The 14,245-nt window shown below is 41.1% G+C and overlaps 1 protein-coding gene and 1 pseudogene across 4 annotated transcripts in view; one reads left to right on the top strand and one right to left on the bottom strand.

The window, feature by feature from the left end:
- LOC114220890 (actin, cytoplasmic 2 pseudogene) overlaps positions 1–3,238 on the bottom strand; it is a 38,757-nt pseudogene extending 35,519 nt beyond the window's left edge. Inside the window, exon 1 of the transcript XR_003611651.2 lies at positions 2,996–3,238. The product of XR_003611651.2 is annotated as an actin, cytoplasmic 2 pseudogene (transcript). The remainder of the gene's footprint in view (positions 1–2,995) is intronic.
- A 288-nt stretch (positions 3,239–3,526) lies between these two features.
- The window catches only part of PRKAR2B (protein kinase cAMP-dependent type II regulatory subunit beta), a 91,210-nt gene continuing 80,491 nt past the window's right edge, over positions 3,527–14,245 (top strand). For 2 of the 3 annotated variants that reach the window (XR_003611648.2, XM_028118960.2), the window contains exon 1: positions 3,531–3,961. Coding sequence is in view for 2 of the 3 variants with exons in the window: in XM_028118960.2 (XP_027974761.1) it covers positions 3,661–3,961 (301 nt within the window). In the remaining variant the exon portion in view is untranslated. Of the gene's footprint in view, positions 3,962–14,245 lie in introns of all 3 variants that reach the window. The other variant, XM_028118971.2, reaches the window with a different exon arrangement.

The following is a 14,245-nucleotide window of genomic DNA, read 5'->3' as shown; positions in this document are numbered from 1 at the left end:
TTGGTCTCGAGTGGGTATATATTTCTTTAACCAAGGAGACGTGATCAGAATACAAATTAACTATTGGCAAGAAACACTGTCTGATTGATGGGTCACAGTTATGACTACCCATCATAAAGCTTGCCTAAACTATGGCTTATCCATGCTATCATCCTGTGTTGGCAGCTGCATATAAAACCAACTGATGTCTCTGTCCGATATCTATTTAATTTTTCATGTGTGAACACAAATTGGGTAGCATTCTTATTTCATTCCAATGCTGAACTCTTGGAGTTCTTTTGCAATTGCTTCTGCTTCTCTGAGGAACTAGTGAAAATTGCTTTGTAAATCAACAAACAAAGAATCAATTTCAGTGATGTTCTTTTACAGAATCCAAAGATAAGTAGTCCCCATAGGCCACTGTCACTGCACTCCAAAGTTTGGAAGGAAATATTCCGGAAAATGAAAGCAAAGGAAATCACAACATATTACCCAAATAGTTATGGGGTAGGGAATAAAGGCCAGAATAGGAGTTTAGAAGTGAAAGTTGGTTCTGAGAACAATATTAACATAATAGGACTACCAGGATCAAGCTGTAATTTTTCAGGTCATGGTTACTGATTTAAGAATTGATGCAAATAAAAATTGTTATCAGAGAGCTGCTTGCAGAGATGTTTTAAATCTCACATGTCTTCTTTTAATATTAAACTGTTGTAGAATATCCCAGGATGGGAGAGACCATATAGGTCATCTAATCCAATTATGCATTTCATGCCTGACTCACTTCTATACCCCTAAAGAAATGACAGCCACATGACCTGGGCATTGCCATTGATGACAGTGCCATGCACCACGCCTCACATAGAAAATCTACAAAAACAAAACAACAACAAACTACTTTGAAACACAAAATATGCTACTTTGAAATATGGTTCTTGTAAATGTTTGGAAAAGCAGCGCCTTTTTCCTGTCATTCCTGGGGGAAAGGGTGTTAACCATTTGGCGGACACTGGTTACCGTCCCCAAAACTGGTTCTCAATTTCCAAATGTTTGCTTGGCACATGACTGTTTAAAATAAAGCATACATTCCCAAGCTTTCCTTATGACTATGTGTTTCAATCCTATTGCTGTGTTACAAATTATCTCAAAACTTTGAGACTTAAAACAACATTTTTATTATGCTCCCACCATTCTGTGGGTCAGGATTTTGGGCAGGGCATCTCAGAGCTGGCTACTTCTGTCATCCTGGCATGATTTCTTTCAAAGCAGTCACAAACCCAACCAGATTCAAAAGGAGGGGAATTAAGATTTCAACTCTTTTTTTTTTTTTTAAGACTTTATTTGACAGCGAGAGAGACAGTGAGAGAGGGAACACATGCAGGGGGAGTGGGAGAGGGAGAACCAGGCTCCCCATGTAGCAGGGAGCCTGACCTGGGATCATGACCTGAGCTGAAGGCAGACGCCCAATGACTGAGCCACCCAGGAGCCCCTAAGATTTCAACTTTTGTTGGGGGGGTGGCAAGGCCACACTGTAGAAGAACACAGGGGCAGGAAATATTTTTGGAGTCACCTTTGGAAAATGCAATCCACCACATCATGGATGTGGCCATCTTGACCAAGTTCTGGCCAAGAGGGTATTAGAGGAATTGGTGTATTTAACTTCCTGGAAGGGTTCTGAGAAGTGTGTGTGTGTGTGTGTGTGTATTTGGATGGGAGATGTGGGGAAGTGGGGTTGGGGGGTAGAATCCCTTTTCTTTCCCACTTTTCTCTTGGCGTAAATATGAATGAGATGACTAGTAGGGCAGCAATTTTGGACCACAAACTGAGGATTACAGAGCAATGAGCTGGAAGGAGCCTGGGTACCCAAAGGTCATGGAACCACCATATACTAGCCCTGAACTGCTTACCTTTATGTTACAGAGAAATAAGCTTCTATCTTGCTTAAGCTACTGTATTTTGCATTTTCTGCCACACGTGAGCAATGCTAATCTTAATAAAAACATCATAAATGAAGGCAGATGATGAAAATTCATCTTAATTACTGATCTATAAAGATAATGCTTATATGGTTTATATAATACTTACATGATTAAGAGTTGGACTAATATTGTCCTCTATGAGGATCATGGTATTTTATAAAATCTTACTGCTTAGAATGCCCGGCACAATTAGAAGTACTTTACTATATTTAAAAACAACATACTATTATGAGGTTGATAAGAAACAGAAATCGAGAAATACATTCACTCATGGAGCAATTACAGGCTGGATTATAAACAAAGGATTAATATGAATTTTTATAAATGTTATATCTCGATTTCTAGGCTTTGAATTTTCTGAGTCATGTATGTACTCTTTTTTGTGAGTGGAATGATAAATCAGAATAACTGAGTTTGCTCTTTAAATATTTTATTTACTATATAATGGTCATTGTAGAAAATAAAGTACGTGTTTTAAAAAACCATTTAATTGGTAAAAAGCAATTTTCTAATTCAAAATTGTAAATATTTGCAGAATAAGCCTCATTTTTTAAAGTCAAAGACTTCAACTTTAAAAGTACACGTTTTTGTTCTATTTCTCTTTATATTAAGTAACCTATTTTGGAGATATAATTCAAATCACTCCAAGTGTAAGGGAAAGTTTTAAAATAAATCATAAGAGCCTCATCAGGCAAAGCATTTTTTGCTTTAGGACTATATGTCTTGACTCTGACATTTCATTCAAATTGCTGCACTATCCTGTTTGAAGGGCCTCATAATAAATGGTGCCTTTGTCTTAATAAATAGTAGTAAGTGCATCGAGTGGACAATGCATTAGTACCAGTAAAGCAAAACATAATAAACAGGATGTACGGAGAAAGGCTGGATAAGCAGCGAAAGAGAAAGAAAGGTGTCACAAGGATGGGATTATTTCTTTGTCCAAAACAGAACCAGTAGCACAGATGACTTTAAACAAAAGACACTGCCAACACTTATCAACGCAACTCGATTCCCAGAGGAAAAGAAAATGCCGCTACCGAGGTGGAGGCTGAAGTTTCGGGGCAGATCACAGGGCGGCAGCTCTGCGCGGTTCGCCGTGGTGAACGACTTGTGGAATTCGGCCAAGCGGCCCGCCCGCTGCAGGGCGCGGACAGGTGGACGGCGAGGCGCGCCTGGGGGCCACCTGGGGCAGTGCCGAGCGAGGCCCGTGCCCGGCGCACGCGGAGCGCCGACCCCCTCCAGCCCGCCGCCGCCGCCCTCCAGCGTCTTCAACACCGCAACCTTCCCAGCGGCGGTGCGCGGCGCCAGCCGGCGGAGGTTGCCATGGTTTCCGGGGGTCACGTGGGCGCGCTCCGACGCCCCCTCCCGCGCGGCGCGGCTCGGCGCTGCGGGGCGGGGGCGGGGCGGCCCGGGCGAGGGGCGGGGGGAGGTGGAGAGGAGCGGCCGCGGCGGGAGCGGGAGGAGCCGGAGATGCTGCCAGCCCTCCCCGGGCCGCGCTCGCTCAGCCGCCGCCGCCGCACGGAGCAGCCGCGCGCCGGGAGCCGCGGGCCGGGCCAGCCGGGCCGCCGGGGCCCAGAGCGCCGCGCTCGCAGCGGGTAGCGCCTCCAGCGCCGTCCGCCCTCGCTCGGCGGCCGCGGGGCCGCAGGCCGGTCCGGGGAGGCGGCGAAGGCGGCGCCCAAGCGCCCGCCGCCCAGCAGGCAGGATGAGCATCGAGATCCCCGCGGGACTGACGGAACTGCTGCAGGGCTTCACGGTGGAGGTGCTGAGGCACCAGCCCACGGACCTGCTGGAGTTCGCGCTGCAGCACTTCACGCGCCTGCAGCAGGAGAACGAGCGCAAAGGCGCCGCGCGCTTCGGCCATGAGGGCAGGACCTGGGGGGACGCGGGCGCCGCCGCCGGGGGCGGCACCCCCAGTAAGGGGGTCAACTTCGCCGAGGAGCCCATGCACACCGACTCCGAGAATGGGGAGGAGGAGGAGGCCGCGGACGCCGGGGCGTTCAACGGTGAGGACCCGACCCCCTGCGCGCCCCCGCTCGCCCGTGCCGTTCCCCCTTTGCTCTAGAATCCCGCAGCTTTGCTCACCCGCCTCTCCCTGCGTTCGCCGCCTTCCCTACCTTCCCATCTCGCCCACCCCCTCAGCATCCATTTCTGTCTCTCCCAGTCGCCCACCTTCCTACTCGGCTTTCGAGTCGTGTCCTCCCCCTCCTCCCCTCCTTTGGAGGTGGTGGGGCGCTGAAAGGTTCTCTGTCCAGGTGCCTGCTCTCGTCCTGGGCTTGCCGGCGGAGGACCGCGGGTGTGGGGTGGGCATCTGAAAGACAACTTCCCCTGTGGTTGGAGAGATTTCGCTGGACGGATACCATTGTGCGTAAAGGAAACTGGCCCACTTGGCATCCTCTTGCAGCCCTTGTATTTATTAATGGAGTGTCCAAACAGAAAAGGCGAAGGGTATTCAATTGGATTGGCTTTGCTGTCGTTAAGATTGCATAGTCACTAAAAGGAGCATGAAATTGTATTCACTGGGGCAGAACAAAATTTATGGTAATAACTTTGACATTCTTGGAAACAGAGTAATCTATTATTTTCCAATTTACCAATACCGCGTTGTGTTATTTTTGGACACACAACAAAGGATCCTGTTTAGCCTGCAACTCATGGGTTCTTTGGAATGAGGAAACGGACTAATGGTTTGCTTTTTATTTAAAACAAATATTCAATGATTTGATGCCTTTAAAAAAAAAAGTATGTGAAAAACGCTGTAGGAAGTTCTGAAAGCTTGTTGGTTGTCTTTAGAATGAAAAGTCAGTGAGTAATTGTAAGGACTGTGCCAGACACAAGCTAGAAAGAATGAATGGGAAAGAAAAAGGAATTTTCTCAAATAGCTGCTCCTGGCAAGTCCCACCCCTTCTGCTTACAACCCTTTTTCCCTCACACACACAGACACGCACAGTTACAGCCTCCTGTATTTACACCACATGCCTAAATCCCATCTTTATGACATCCCAAGCGAAAATACCACGGTGTGCAAGTGTTTTCTCTTTGTGGTGGAAGACAAGCATTTCAGCATTGCACCAGTCTGTATTTATTTACACTGCTTGTGGTTTGTGTGTCTGCAGTGTATTCCATATAATGAAAACGTTTTAAAGTGTCATTTCCTTGAGTGTTCCTAGGAAGGTGTTTTCTTTGTAAATTTGTTGAAATGTGTTTTAGAATTAATGTATTTTTAGCTTGTCTGAAACGATCACAAAAACCCTGGACATTAGTGTTCTATGAAGACAAAAAAGGGAAATTGTTACTTTAAAATGTTAATTTTTGACTCTTTAGTATTTACAGGGATAAGATGATCATAGTCTTAATTGTTCTTTTTGCACAAGAATTTAATCAAATGCTTTCCTTGCTAGAACTAAGGAAAAGGTCAAAGGAGGCATATTTTAAATAGAGGGGCAGGAGAAGCCAATAATGGGTGACACGGAAAGGGCAGAAACATCTAATACTTCTTTTATGCTCCTGGCACATGCACACACACATACATGCACTTGCACACACACATACATGTACGTACACACATACATGCACTTGCACACACAAAGGAAGAAAAGAGGACTCATTTTCCAGGTTGGAGGAAACTCGGAACAAGGGAGGTGGGAAAAAAACCTATATATGTTTGGTATGATTTATTAATAGTATAACTAAAGTATTTTCTTTGTACTACAGGACTTTTGAAGTACTTTGCATTGATGATTCTGTTTTCTCCTTACAACAATGCAGATTGTACACAAAACAGATTTTATTTCCATTTTGTAATGAATAAGCCATTAACTTCTAAATAGCAGGAATCGTTTTATATGGCTTTATGTTCTCCAAGGCACCTTTATTGTAAAAATTACTCTGTGTGAGTTTTAATGAATACTCATTAACCAGTTGCACCATTTATTTCCACCCCTACCCACAAGGGCTTTAAAACTTTGTGACTACAACCAAATACAATTTGATCATTATCCGATACACATATATGCGTATGCAACAGAAACTGGCAATGGTACTTCCCTCTATTAGGTGCATTAGAAAATATCGACTAGAGTATCTCCTATTTTAACAAATCTCTCTTATTATTACTATTTTTAAGTACGTAAATTGTGTTGAAACCTGCAGTTTAGAAAAAATTATAGGCTACCGGGGGTTGACAAACGTTTTTGTAAAGGGCTAGACAGTAAATATTTTAGGTTCCGTGAGCAACATATGGTCTTCATTGAATATTCTTTTTTTTTTTAATTTTAAATACATATTTTCTCTGGAAGTTGGGGTTGTACAAAATTAGCCACAGACCAAGGCCATAGTTTGCTGGCCCCTGGCTGGAGGGGGGAAAAAAGTCAAAATAGTGCTGTTGGAAAACAAACAAACACAAGTGAGCCTATCAATTTAATGTTTAGATGCAAAAATTGCCAAAATATAAAAACATCAGATACCAGGTAATTCTCCTAGCATAACATAGTAAAGAGTAAGTACTAGAAGGCAAGTCTTAATTTACTGTGACCCAGCACAAAACCAACTGGGTCACTAATTTCTTAATTCTGTATGCATCTCAAGGAAGTTTGATTTAGAAATGAATATTATCTGCTCTTGGAGAGCAGTTTTGAATAGGTTGGGGAGGTGGGACATGGGGTCCTTTTTTTTTTTACAGACATCCCAGGTCATTCTGATATTCATTGTTCCCTGACCACTCTGTGAGAGACACTGACCAACAGAGAGTGATCATAATGTCTTTGTCTTATCAGCATTTAAAAAAGTGGCCACCTTTTATTGACCTTGACCGTGTGCTAGGCATTATCTGAATGCTCTGATTCATTATCCTGGCCATCACTTGTCCAGTGTTTCATAGCTAGTGTACTACAAACCCGGGATTGAAACACAGGTGGGCCTGGCTCCATCCCTCTGCTCTTAACTCCCAGGTTTTATCTCTGGAAGGGCCTGGGGCCAGCATCACTTGGGCATTCCTTTTGTGTCAAACTCTGAGACCTTTGATATGTTTTATCTATAAGGCTCTGAAAAGTGAACTTGTCCAGGGTTACACACAGGACTAGTAAGTAGCAGAACCTGGTTTCTTACTCACAGTTGTCTGACCCAAGACCATCAGAGAGTTCATCCTAAATGAAACTTGTCCAGTGGACTGACTCACAGGTCAGGTTTTCCTGGGTATTTTTCCAGTAATGGTGATGAATTTGCATGGATTGGTTAGTACCCACTCTCATGAATCCCTTTAAGACAAGTGATGGTATTTTTGAGAGGTTGGGCAAATTTTTGACCATGAGACTGCTGCCCATTTGACTCAAGTAGGGATCAAGCATATGACCTTGACCTCAGTGTGGTGGTGGGATCAAGTAAGTGAGCTAGGGTCTGGTAGCATGACCATTGATAGCACTGGGCCAAATGGTCAGATGGGTGAAGGTGGTCTACTTCCTTCCTGCCTTTGCAAAGAAACCCTTTCTCTGCTGGTAGCTGTCCCATTTCTTTCCTGTTTTCTAATTTTATTACCTCTGTTCCTTTCAGTTTGCTATCAGTTCTGGTTAAAAGGGCAGCCTTTAGGTTTTAGAATGATAACAGCATATGGTAATAACCCTTCCTGGGAACTCTTGAAGTTCTGAAAGAAGCTATAATGGAGACTGCCTACCTCTTCCCCATCCAAGGGAAAGCAAATAAAGCATGACATGTTGCTTCTGAAAGGGTAGTGTCCCCAGGCTTAGACTGTATTAGAAGGGTTAACAGCGGGCCAAAGAGTTGGATCAGTACTAATTTGGAGTGGAATCTATGGTAATTCATGGTTTTGTGCAGGCATCATTGTGAGATCTTGTGTTGCTCAATAATTTCTTCAGTGAAATTGCTGAAATTAGAAAATGAAGTAAATAAAAATCCAAATTACCCCTGTAAATTGATAAGTGGTCAGAAAAAAATTAAATTACATGTGGGTACACGAAAAGCAATCAAACTAGAAGAAAAGGAACTAGTATGTATAAAATACAGAAGAACTAATTTTCCATATTGTGGAAGAAAAATCTAGAGTTCAAAGTAAGTACATCAAAAATTTAGAATATCTTATAAAGCAAGCATGTCAAGATATATCAATAGAAATTCACCATGTACAAACTTATGATTTAGTCCTCTTAACTCTGACCTATGTCAAACCTTTGTTGGAGAATCATATCTACCTATGATGTTTTTTTACAATTTAAAGGAAATGTGGGGAATTTATAAGAGGTCCTTCAAATCACACAAAATATTGGAAAGTTGGAGCTCATGATGGTGGCAGGGGGAGATTCAGAGAACAAATTTATTTCATGAGAGAAATGGTTGCTTAAGGAGCGGTTGGAAGAACAGTCACGTGTCGAAAAAGTTTTCTTAGAGGATTATGAGCAAATATTCTTTATCTCTGTATGTCTGCCTCAGAATCAGAAGAACTAAGCTTCATTGTAACTTGAAGAATAGGGCTCAGAAGTTCAGCTGTCTGAAGTGGCTTATGTGGTCTTCCTGAAATGAGTTGGCAAAAGGGATCAGGGCAGTAGGTATATTAGCTCCCTAAGAATCTGCTGTGAGAATGTTCTTCTGCTCAAACTGGGAGTACAGAACACTTTGATTGACTTCTTGGTTTCACTGAGAGCAGGAACTTGGGGAGAATCATCATAGCTGTAATGAATTGCTCCTTTGGCTGATTTATTAGGCTCTCTTTTATGTCTGTGTTCTTACCTAAGAACCTGCTCTCTCAGTGGCTACTAGAGGTGATTATGAGACAAAGCAGCCAATTGTTAGCTCTTCATCCACCTCTTCAGTTCATTTCACTCTTCTGAAAATGTTCATGAAAGTCAGACGACATTCAGTTTCCTTCACGTATGAAGCGCTGTGCTAGGCATATTGACATATTATCATACTAATCATATAATCGTCCTTACCTCATAAGGTTGTTAGAGGATAAATGGATTGATATTTATAAGGGCCTCGGGACCAGTGCACATAGCCAGCATTGTTTCCGTGTAAGACAAATGATCTCATTAGCATGAAATCTTTCAGAAGTGTAAACTTCTTGCAGAATAGCAATTTCATTGTTATTTTGGGGAAATGAATCTAGTGTTTGCACTTTTTAGAGAAATGAAGTAGGAAATGAGCTTACGTGGCATTTCCCACTAGGATTTAATGTGAAGTTATGTTGCACAGTAATAAAACCCACATCCTTTCAGCTCATAATTTGTAGCTAAGGGCTGCAGAATTTTATAATTAATGAGACTTTATGGTCTTTGGCTATTAGAAATTTACATGGTAAGTTTTAAATTTATATGGTAGTTTTGAATCCTTCTAAAATGGGAATCACATCATTCATGGCAATGGCTAAAATATTGAAGCCATTATTTTAATTATGAGCATAAAACAATGATAGAGAAGATTTTAAAGAGATTTTGAGTTTAGATGGTAATTGTGATTTTCAAAGTAGAACAGTGAAGAACATTATCCATTTTAATAGTAGTATGAAGGGAATACTTTAGGGAAATCAAATGAGTTGAAATAGTGTCCTGTCTCAAACTCTTACCCATCTGTTAACTTTAGACCTGGAGAAGAGGGAGGAAGGGAGAGAGAGAGGAGTAACGTGAGTTGGGACTTGTGGAAGGTTCTTCGACTAATGTATACCTTGAAGAGAGCATAAAATGAAAACATATGAACAAAAAGTAAAGGATACTTTAATTTGTCTACGGGTCTTAAAAATCAAACTGTTCAACCATTATTTAATGTAAGACAGTTATAAGCTTTCCATTTGAGGTTGCACGTACAGTGACATGCTGTGTCTGGGTGGGATGGAATAAATATTTAATGGTTATTGTTGCAAATCCCATTCCATGGGTTCCAGTAAATTTCCAGCTGTCAAGATTTTGTTCCTAGCTGCCTCAAGAAAAGCAAATGTGTTTCTTATTCAACTGTGTAAATACCAACAAGAGACCTTTGAATTCCTCAATAAGAAGCTTATTTGTGACTCATTAAGGAAGTCATTTAATGAGAGTAGTAGCAATTAGAGAAAAGCCTGTGGTGGAGCTTGGGATTCAGGGAAGGAGTTTGACTGCAGGGTCTACCTGAGTAGTGTCGACACTCAGTTGATACCAGCAAGGGGCTGGGACCTCAGGTGGCCTGTTAGCAGAAGGAATGTATGAAAGTTGAAGATAGAATGCTGTGCTCATTCACTCACTCGTTTACTCACTGCAGAAATACTGAGTGCCAATTCCTTCCTTTTCTTTAAAGAAAAAAGAAATGATTATTCTCTTAAGTTTATCATCTCTGGACTTAAGAAACAATCCTTTTGTCAGATACTGTCTTCTAGATAGTATATGTAATCTATTTCATTTAACAGATGGGGCAGCTAAGAGCCAGAGAAGTTCCTTGCCCCAATTTAGTTGATTTGGGTCTTCTTTGTTCATAGAACTAACCCTTACATTATTTATATTAACTTACATATAAATTCTGTCTTCCATCAAGGTGGTAGTTAAGGTTTAAAAGCCAAAGCTAAGGAGAAGTACTTTTGTACTCTTACCCTTCAGAATTACCATTTTTTTTGTTCTTTGATTTTATTTTTCATTGCAGTGAAATCTAATACAAACTTTATTTTTATGTCAATTGCTTAAGGACAGAAATTCCATTGTGAACATCAGTTGAAAGAAAACAGAGTGCAGTGATTTTTCTGAGTTGGATGAATTATCATCACTGTGTTCGTGGTCCTCTTCTTATAGGATGAATCATCACTGTGTTCGTGGTCCTCTTCTTATAGGATGAATCATCACTGTGTCCGTGGTCCTCTTATAGTCCTTTCGGTTTCATCCGTACCATTTAGGTACGGTTGAAATAGTCGAAAAAACCCGTATAAAAACCTCACTATGATGCTGATCATTATCTTTATTTTATGGGAGCGAATTTTGTGTTTCAGAAATTCAAAATGACTCAGACTGTTCCATTATGTAATTATTTTGTGGAAAGAATTTGAGCTAAATTTTTTTAGGTCATGGCTTATATGAAAACAAAACAATCTAAAAAAATCAGAACTATAAACACAGTTGGTGTAACATTTATAAATGTTTCAGCAATAGGCACTGCCGTGTGTAACTTAATATGTTTGGAAACTTAAAAAAAAATCATTCCAGTTGCTGCTGTTTAAACATGTTTCTGCATTTAAAAAAAAAGACAAAAGGTCAAAATATAAACACATGTTCCACATAAAAGTGAAGCCAAGAAGATATACTGTATACAGTTATTCCCGTATCCGTTTGGCTAGGGCCTGACATTGTTTAATTTACATTAGCTGTTCCAAGACAAAATAGTTCATGGGAGTGTTACTGAGGGATTTTTTTTTTTAATATAAAAAGGAAGGCAAAAAGCTTCCATGTGCTTAAATTCATTTCAGTTGGACCCAAAAAGCATCTTTCCAAAAGGTGAAGCTGACTTAAAACATGACTCAGTTGTTTCATTTCAGTTACTGTAGAAAGCTAATGTTTGTTAAATGGTGCTCCTTTTATTTAATAATAATTGTTAACATTTTTGGCGGCTTAAGTGCCAGACACTGGGCAAGGCCATTTATACATGCGCCATTTAGCCCTCCCCAAGTTAAGTGATGGAGTCAGGATTTGAACCTGACCTTGAGTTCAGAGCCCATCTCCTTCATTTTCAGTAACTGCTATAGCAGGACCATGGTTGAAAAGAACCACATATCAAAAAATAAGCTCTCTACTTTTACCTCTAAAAATTTACAGTCTAGCCAAGTACTGATCTGTACCTTTTACAATTTGTTTTCTCTGTTTCACTCAAATTAGCACTTCATATACTTTAGAAACTTGATAAAGTATTCATTTTTAGAAATGAACACCAGATATTCTGAGCTGTTTACTTCTCAGAACTTTTTTGCTACCTCACTAGCAGAAGGTATTTGAGTATGCACTCTCAATATATGTCTCTATAAATGTTATACATGTACCATTTTATTAGCTTATTTTGTATATGATAAAGCATCGCACAATATGAACTTTGAAAGGAAGAAGTAAAAAGTAAGAAGTAAAATGCATGCCAAAGATTGCCTTATGCTCTGCGTTGGGGTGCATGAACCATTTTGGAGACCACAACTTAACTTGATAGTCTATTGGTATGTAAGGTGGCTGTGATCAACTTTGCTTTCCTGATTTAAGCTGCTAGATTATAAAGGACCTGCAGGTAGATAGGGTCACGTGCGTGTGTGTGTGTGTGTGTGTGTGTGTGTGAATAGACATTCATTAGATAAGTTAATTGTTTGATTCAGCAGAAGTTTGGCAGAATAAAGAGGAAAATCATATCTTATAAAAAGGAAATAAGGTAAGATCCAGGCTTTTTCTTTTAAACCTGTATTCCTGTCTGCATCTCGAAGTCCAACCTAGATTGTAGAGTACTTGTGCCCTTGGTGCAAATTTTGGGGATGTGACAAAGAGAATCATCTCATATTATAGGTGTTTAGTTAAGAATCACTAAATCATGCACATGCCAATCAGAATTAGAAGAAAATCAAAGTTTAAACAGTTTAAAGAAATGCAGTTCCATAGAGTATCTCAGGAGGGACAGCTCTGGAGATAATAGTTGGTCAGGAGGGAGACTTTTCAAGATCTCCTTTTTGGTAACTTTTGAAAAAATGTTTATATGATATACTTGTATTACCTATTAAATAAATTTTAACTGTAAAAAGACATGAAAGGCAAGTCTTTTGTAGATATCCATTAAGTAGTAAATAAAGGACAACCTTTAGAGGCACACAATAAGGCGCTCAGTGGATGTATTCTTCACAAATACTCTTGTGTGAGTTATTTTCTTGGTTCTTAGTGCCCAGTCCTCTGTCCTTAACGTTCTGCCAAATCCCGCTCCTTTTCCAGAGGTTAACTTATATTTCACCCTACCAGTGATCTTCACAGGATTCTCTGTTTGGCATTAATACTATAAGGATGGCAGGACGAATATGCCATACATCAGCATAAGCTTTGTGGACGTGAGGTGTCCTCACCACAGGCGGGCGGGAATATGTAGGCACATGCTCTCTTCCTCTAAAGTTCTCCTGCCCACGGGAGGTGCTCCAGTGTATCTTAAATTAACCTTAGTTGAATACTAAATGTGTAATAATCGTAAATGTCCATAAATGTATATTTCTAAAGTGATTGAAACCTTCTGAAGGCATGTAAACATTTAAAATAGTCTCCTAATAATCCATTACATTAATGCATTTTAAAATGTTTTCGTGAAAGGGAAATGCCGTAGCCTATCTTCAGTTTCAGAGAATTACACTTCATTATATTAAAAAATGAGGCTTTATCATATATTGGCCTGATATTTGGTCATTCTGCAAAATGCAAAAGAACACAGGCACAGAGGTTTGTCTAGTGGGTAAGGATTTCTAATAGAACGTTTCTTGTTTTTTTAAAGATTTATTTTGTTTTAGAGAGAGAAGGAGAGAGAGCGGGGGGCGGGGGGAGGAGCAGAGGGAAAGAATCTCAAGCAGACTCCCGGCTAAGCGGGGAACCTGTTACGAGGCTCCATCTCAAGACCCTGAGATCCTGACCTGAGCTGAAATCAAGAGGTGGCCACTTAACCGACTGAGCCATCCAGGCACCCCTCTAATAGAATGTTTCTTATCGAGGACACATTCTGACCCACCCAAACTTCCATGTCACTGCTTCTGCTTTATATGAGTCCCATGCTAAATCTGAATCTTGTCTGTGGCCCTGAACCTGCTTTGTCCTTTTTTTTTTTTTAATCTCTTGGCCTTTCGGGCACCTGGGTGGCTCAGTTGGTTAAGCGACTGCCTTCGGCTCAGGTCATGATGCTGGAGTCCCAGGATCGAGTCCCGCATCGGGCTCCCTGCTCGGCAGGGAGTCTGCTTCTCCCTCTGACCCTCTTCCCTCTCATGCTCTCTATCTCTCATTCTCTCTCTCTCAAATAAATAAATAAAATCTTTAAAAAAAAAATCTAATCTCTTGGCCTTTTGTCATCATTCCTACCTCCTTTATTGCATGAATCCTGCCCACCCCCCAAGGCATGCTTGCCCTTTGGCACCAGCACCAGCACAGATCTCCCCTGTCGTTGAGATTCAGACTGACATGTCTGCCTGCTTACTAGCCATCTCCACTTACATGCTCCAGATAATTTTGTCCTAAACTGAAAATGTGATCTTCTGCCTCAGTCCCTCCCTATACTACCATGTCATGCTCTTTTTTTTTCCCCTCCACTAATGTGAGAAATATGGTCAGTAGAGCCCC

This window comes from Eumetopias jubatus, unplaced genomic scaffold, assembly GCF_037043125.1.
Source record: "Eumetopias jubatus isolate StellerSeaLion01/CBP00866 unplaced genomic scaffold, mEumJub1_p1.0 scaffold_14, whole genome shotgun sequence".
In the NCBI taxonomy this organism is placed as follows: Eukaryota; Metazoa; Chordata; class Mammalia; order Carnivora; family Otariidae; genus Eumetopias; species Eumetopias jubatus.
Note: the sequence above shows the minus strand (reverse complement) of the source record. Positions and strands in the feature narration are given on the sequence as shown.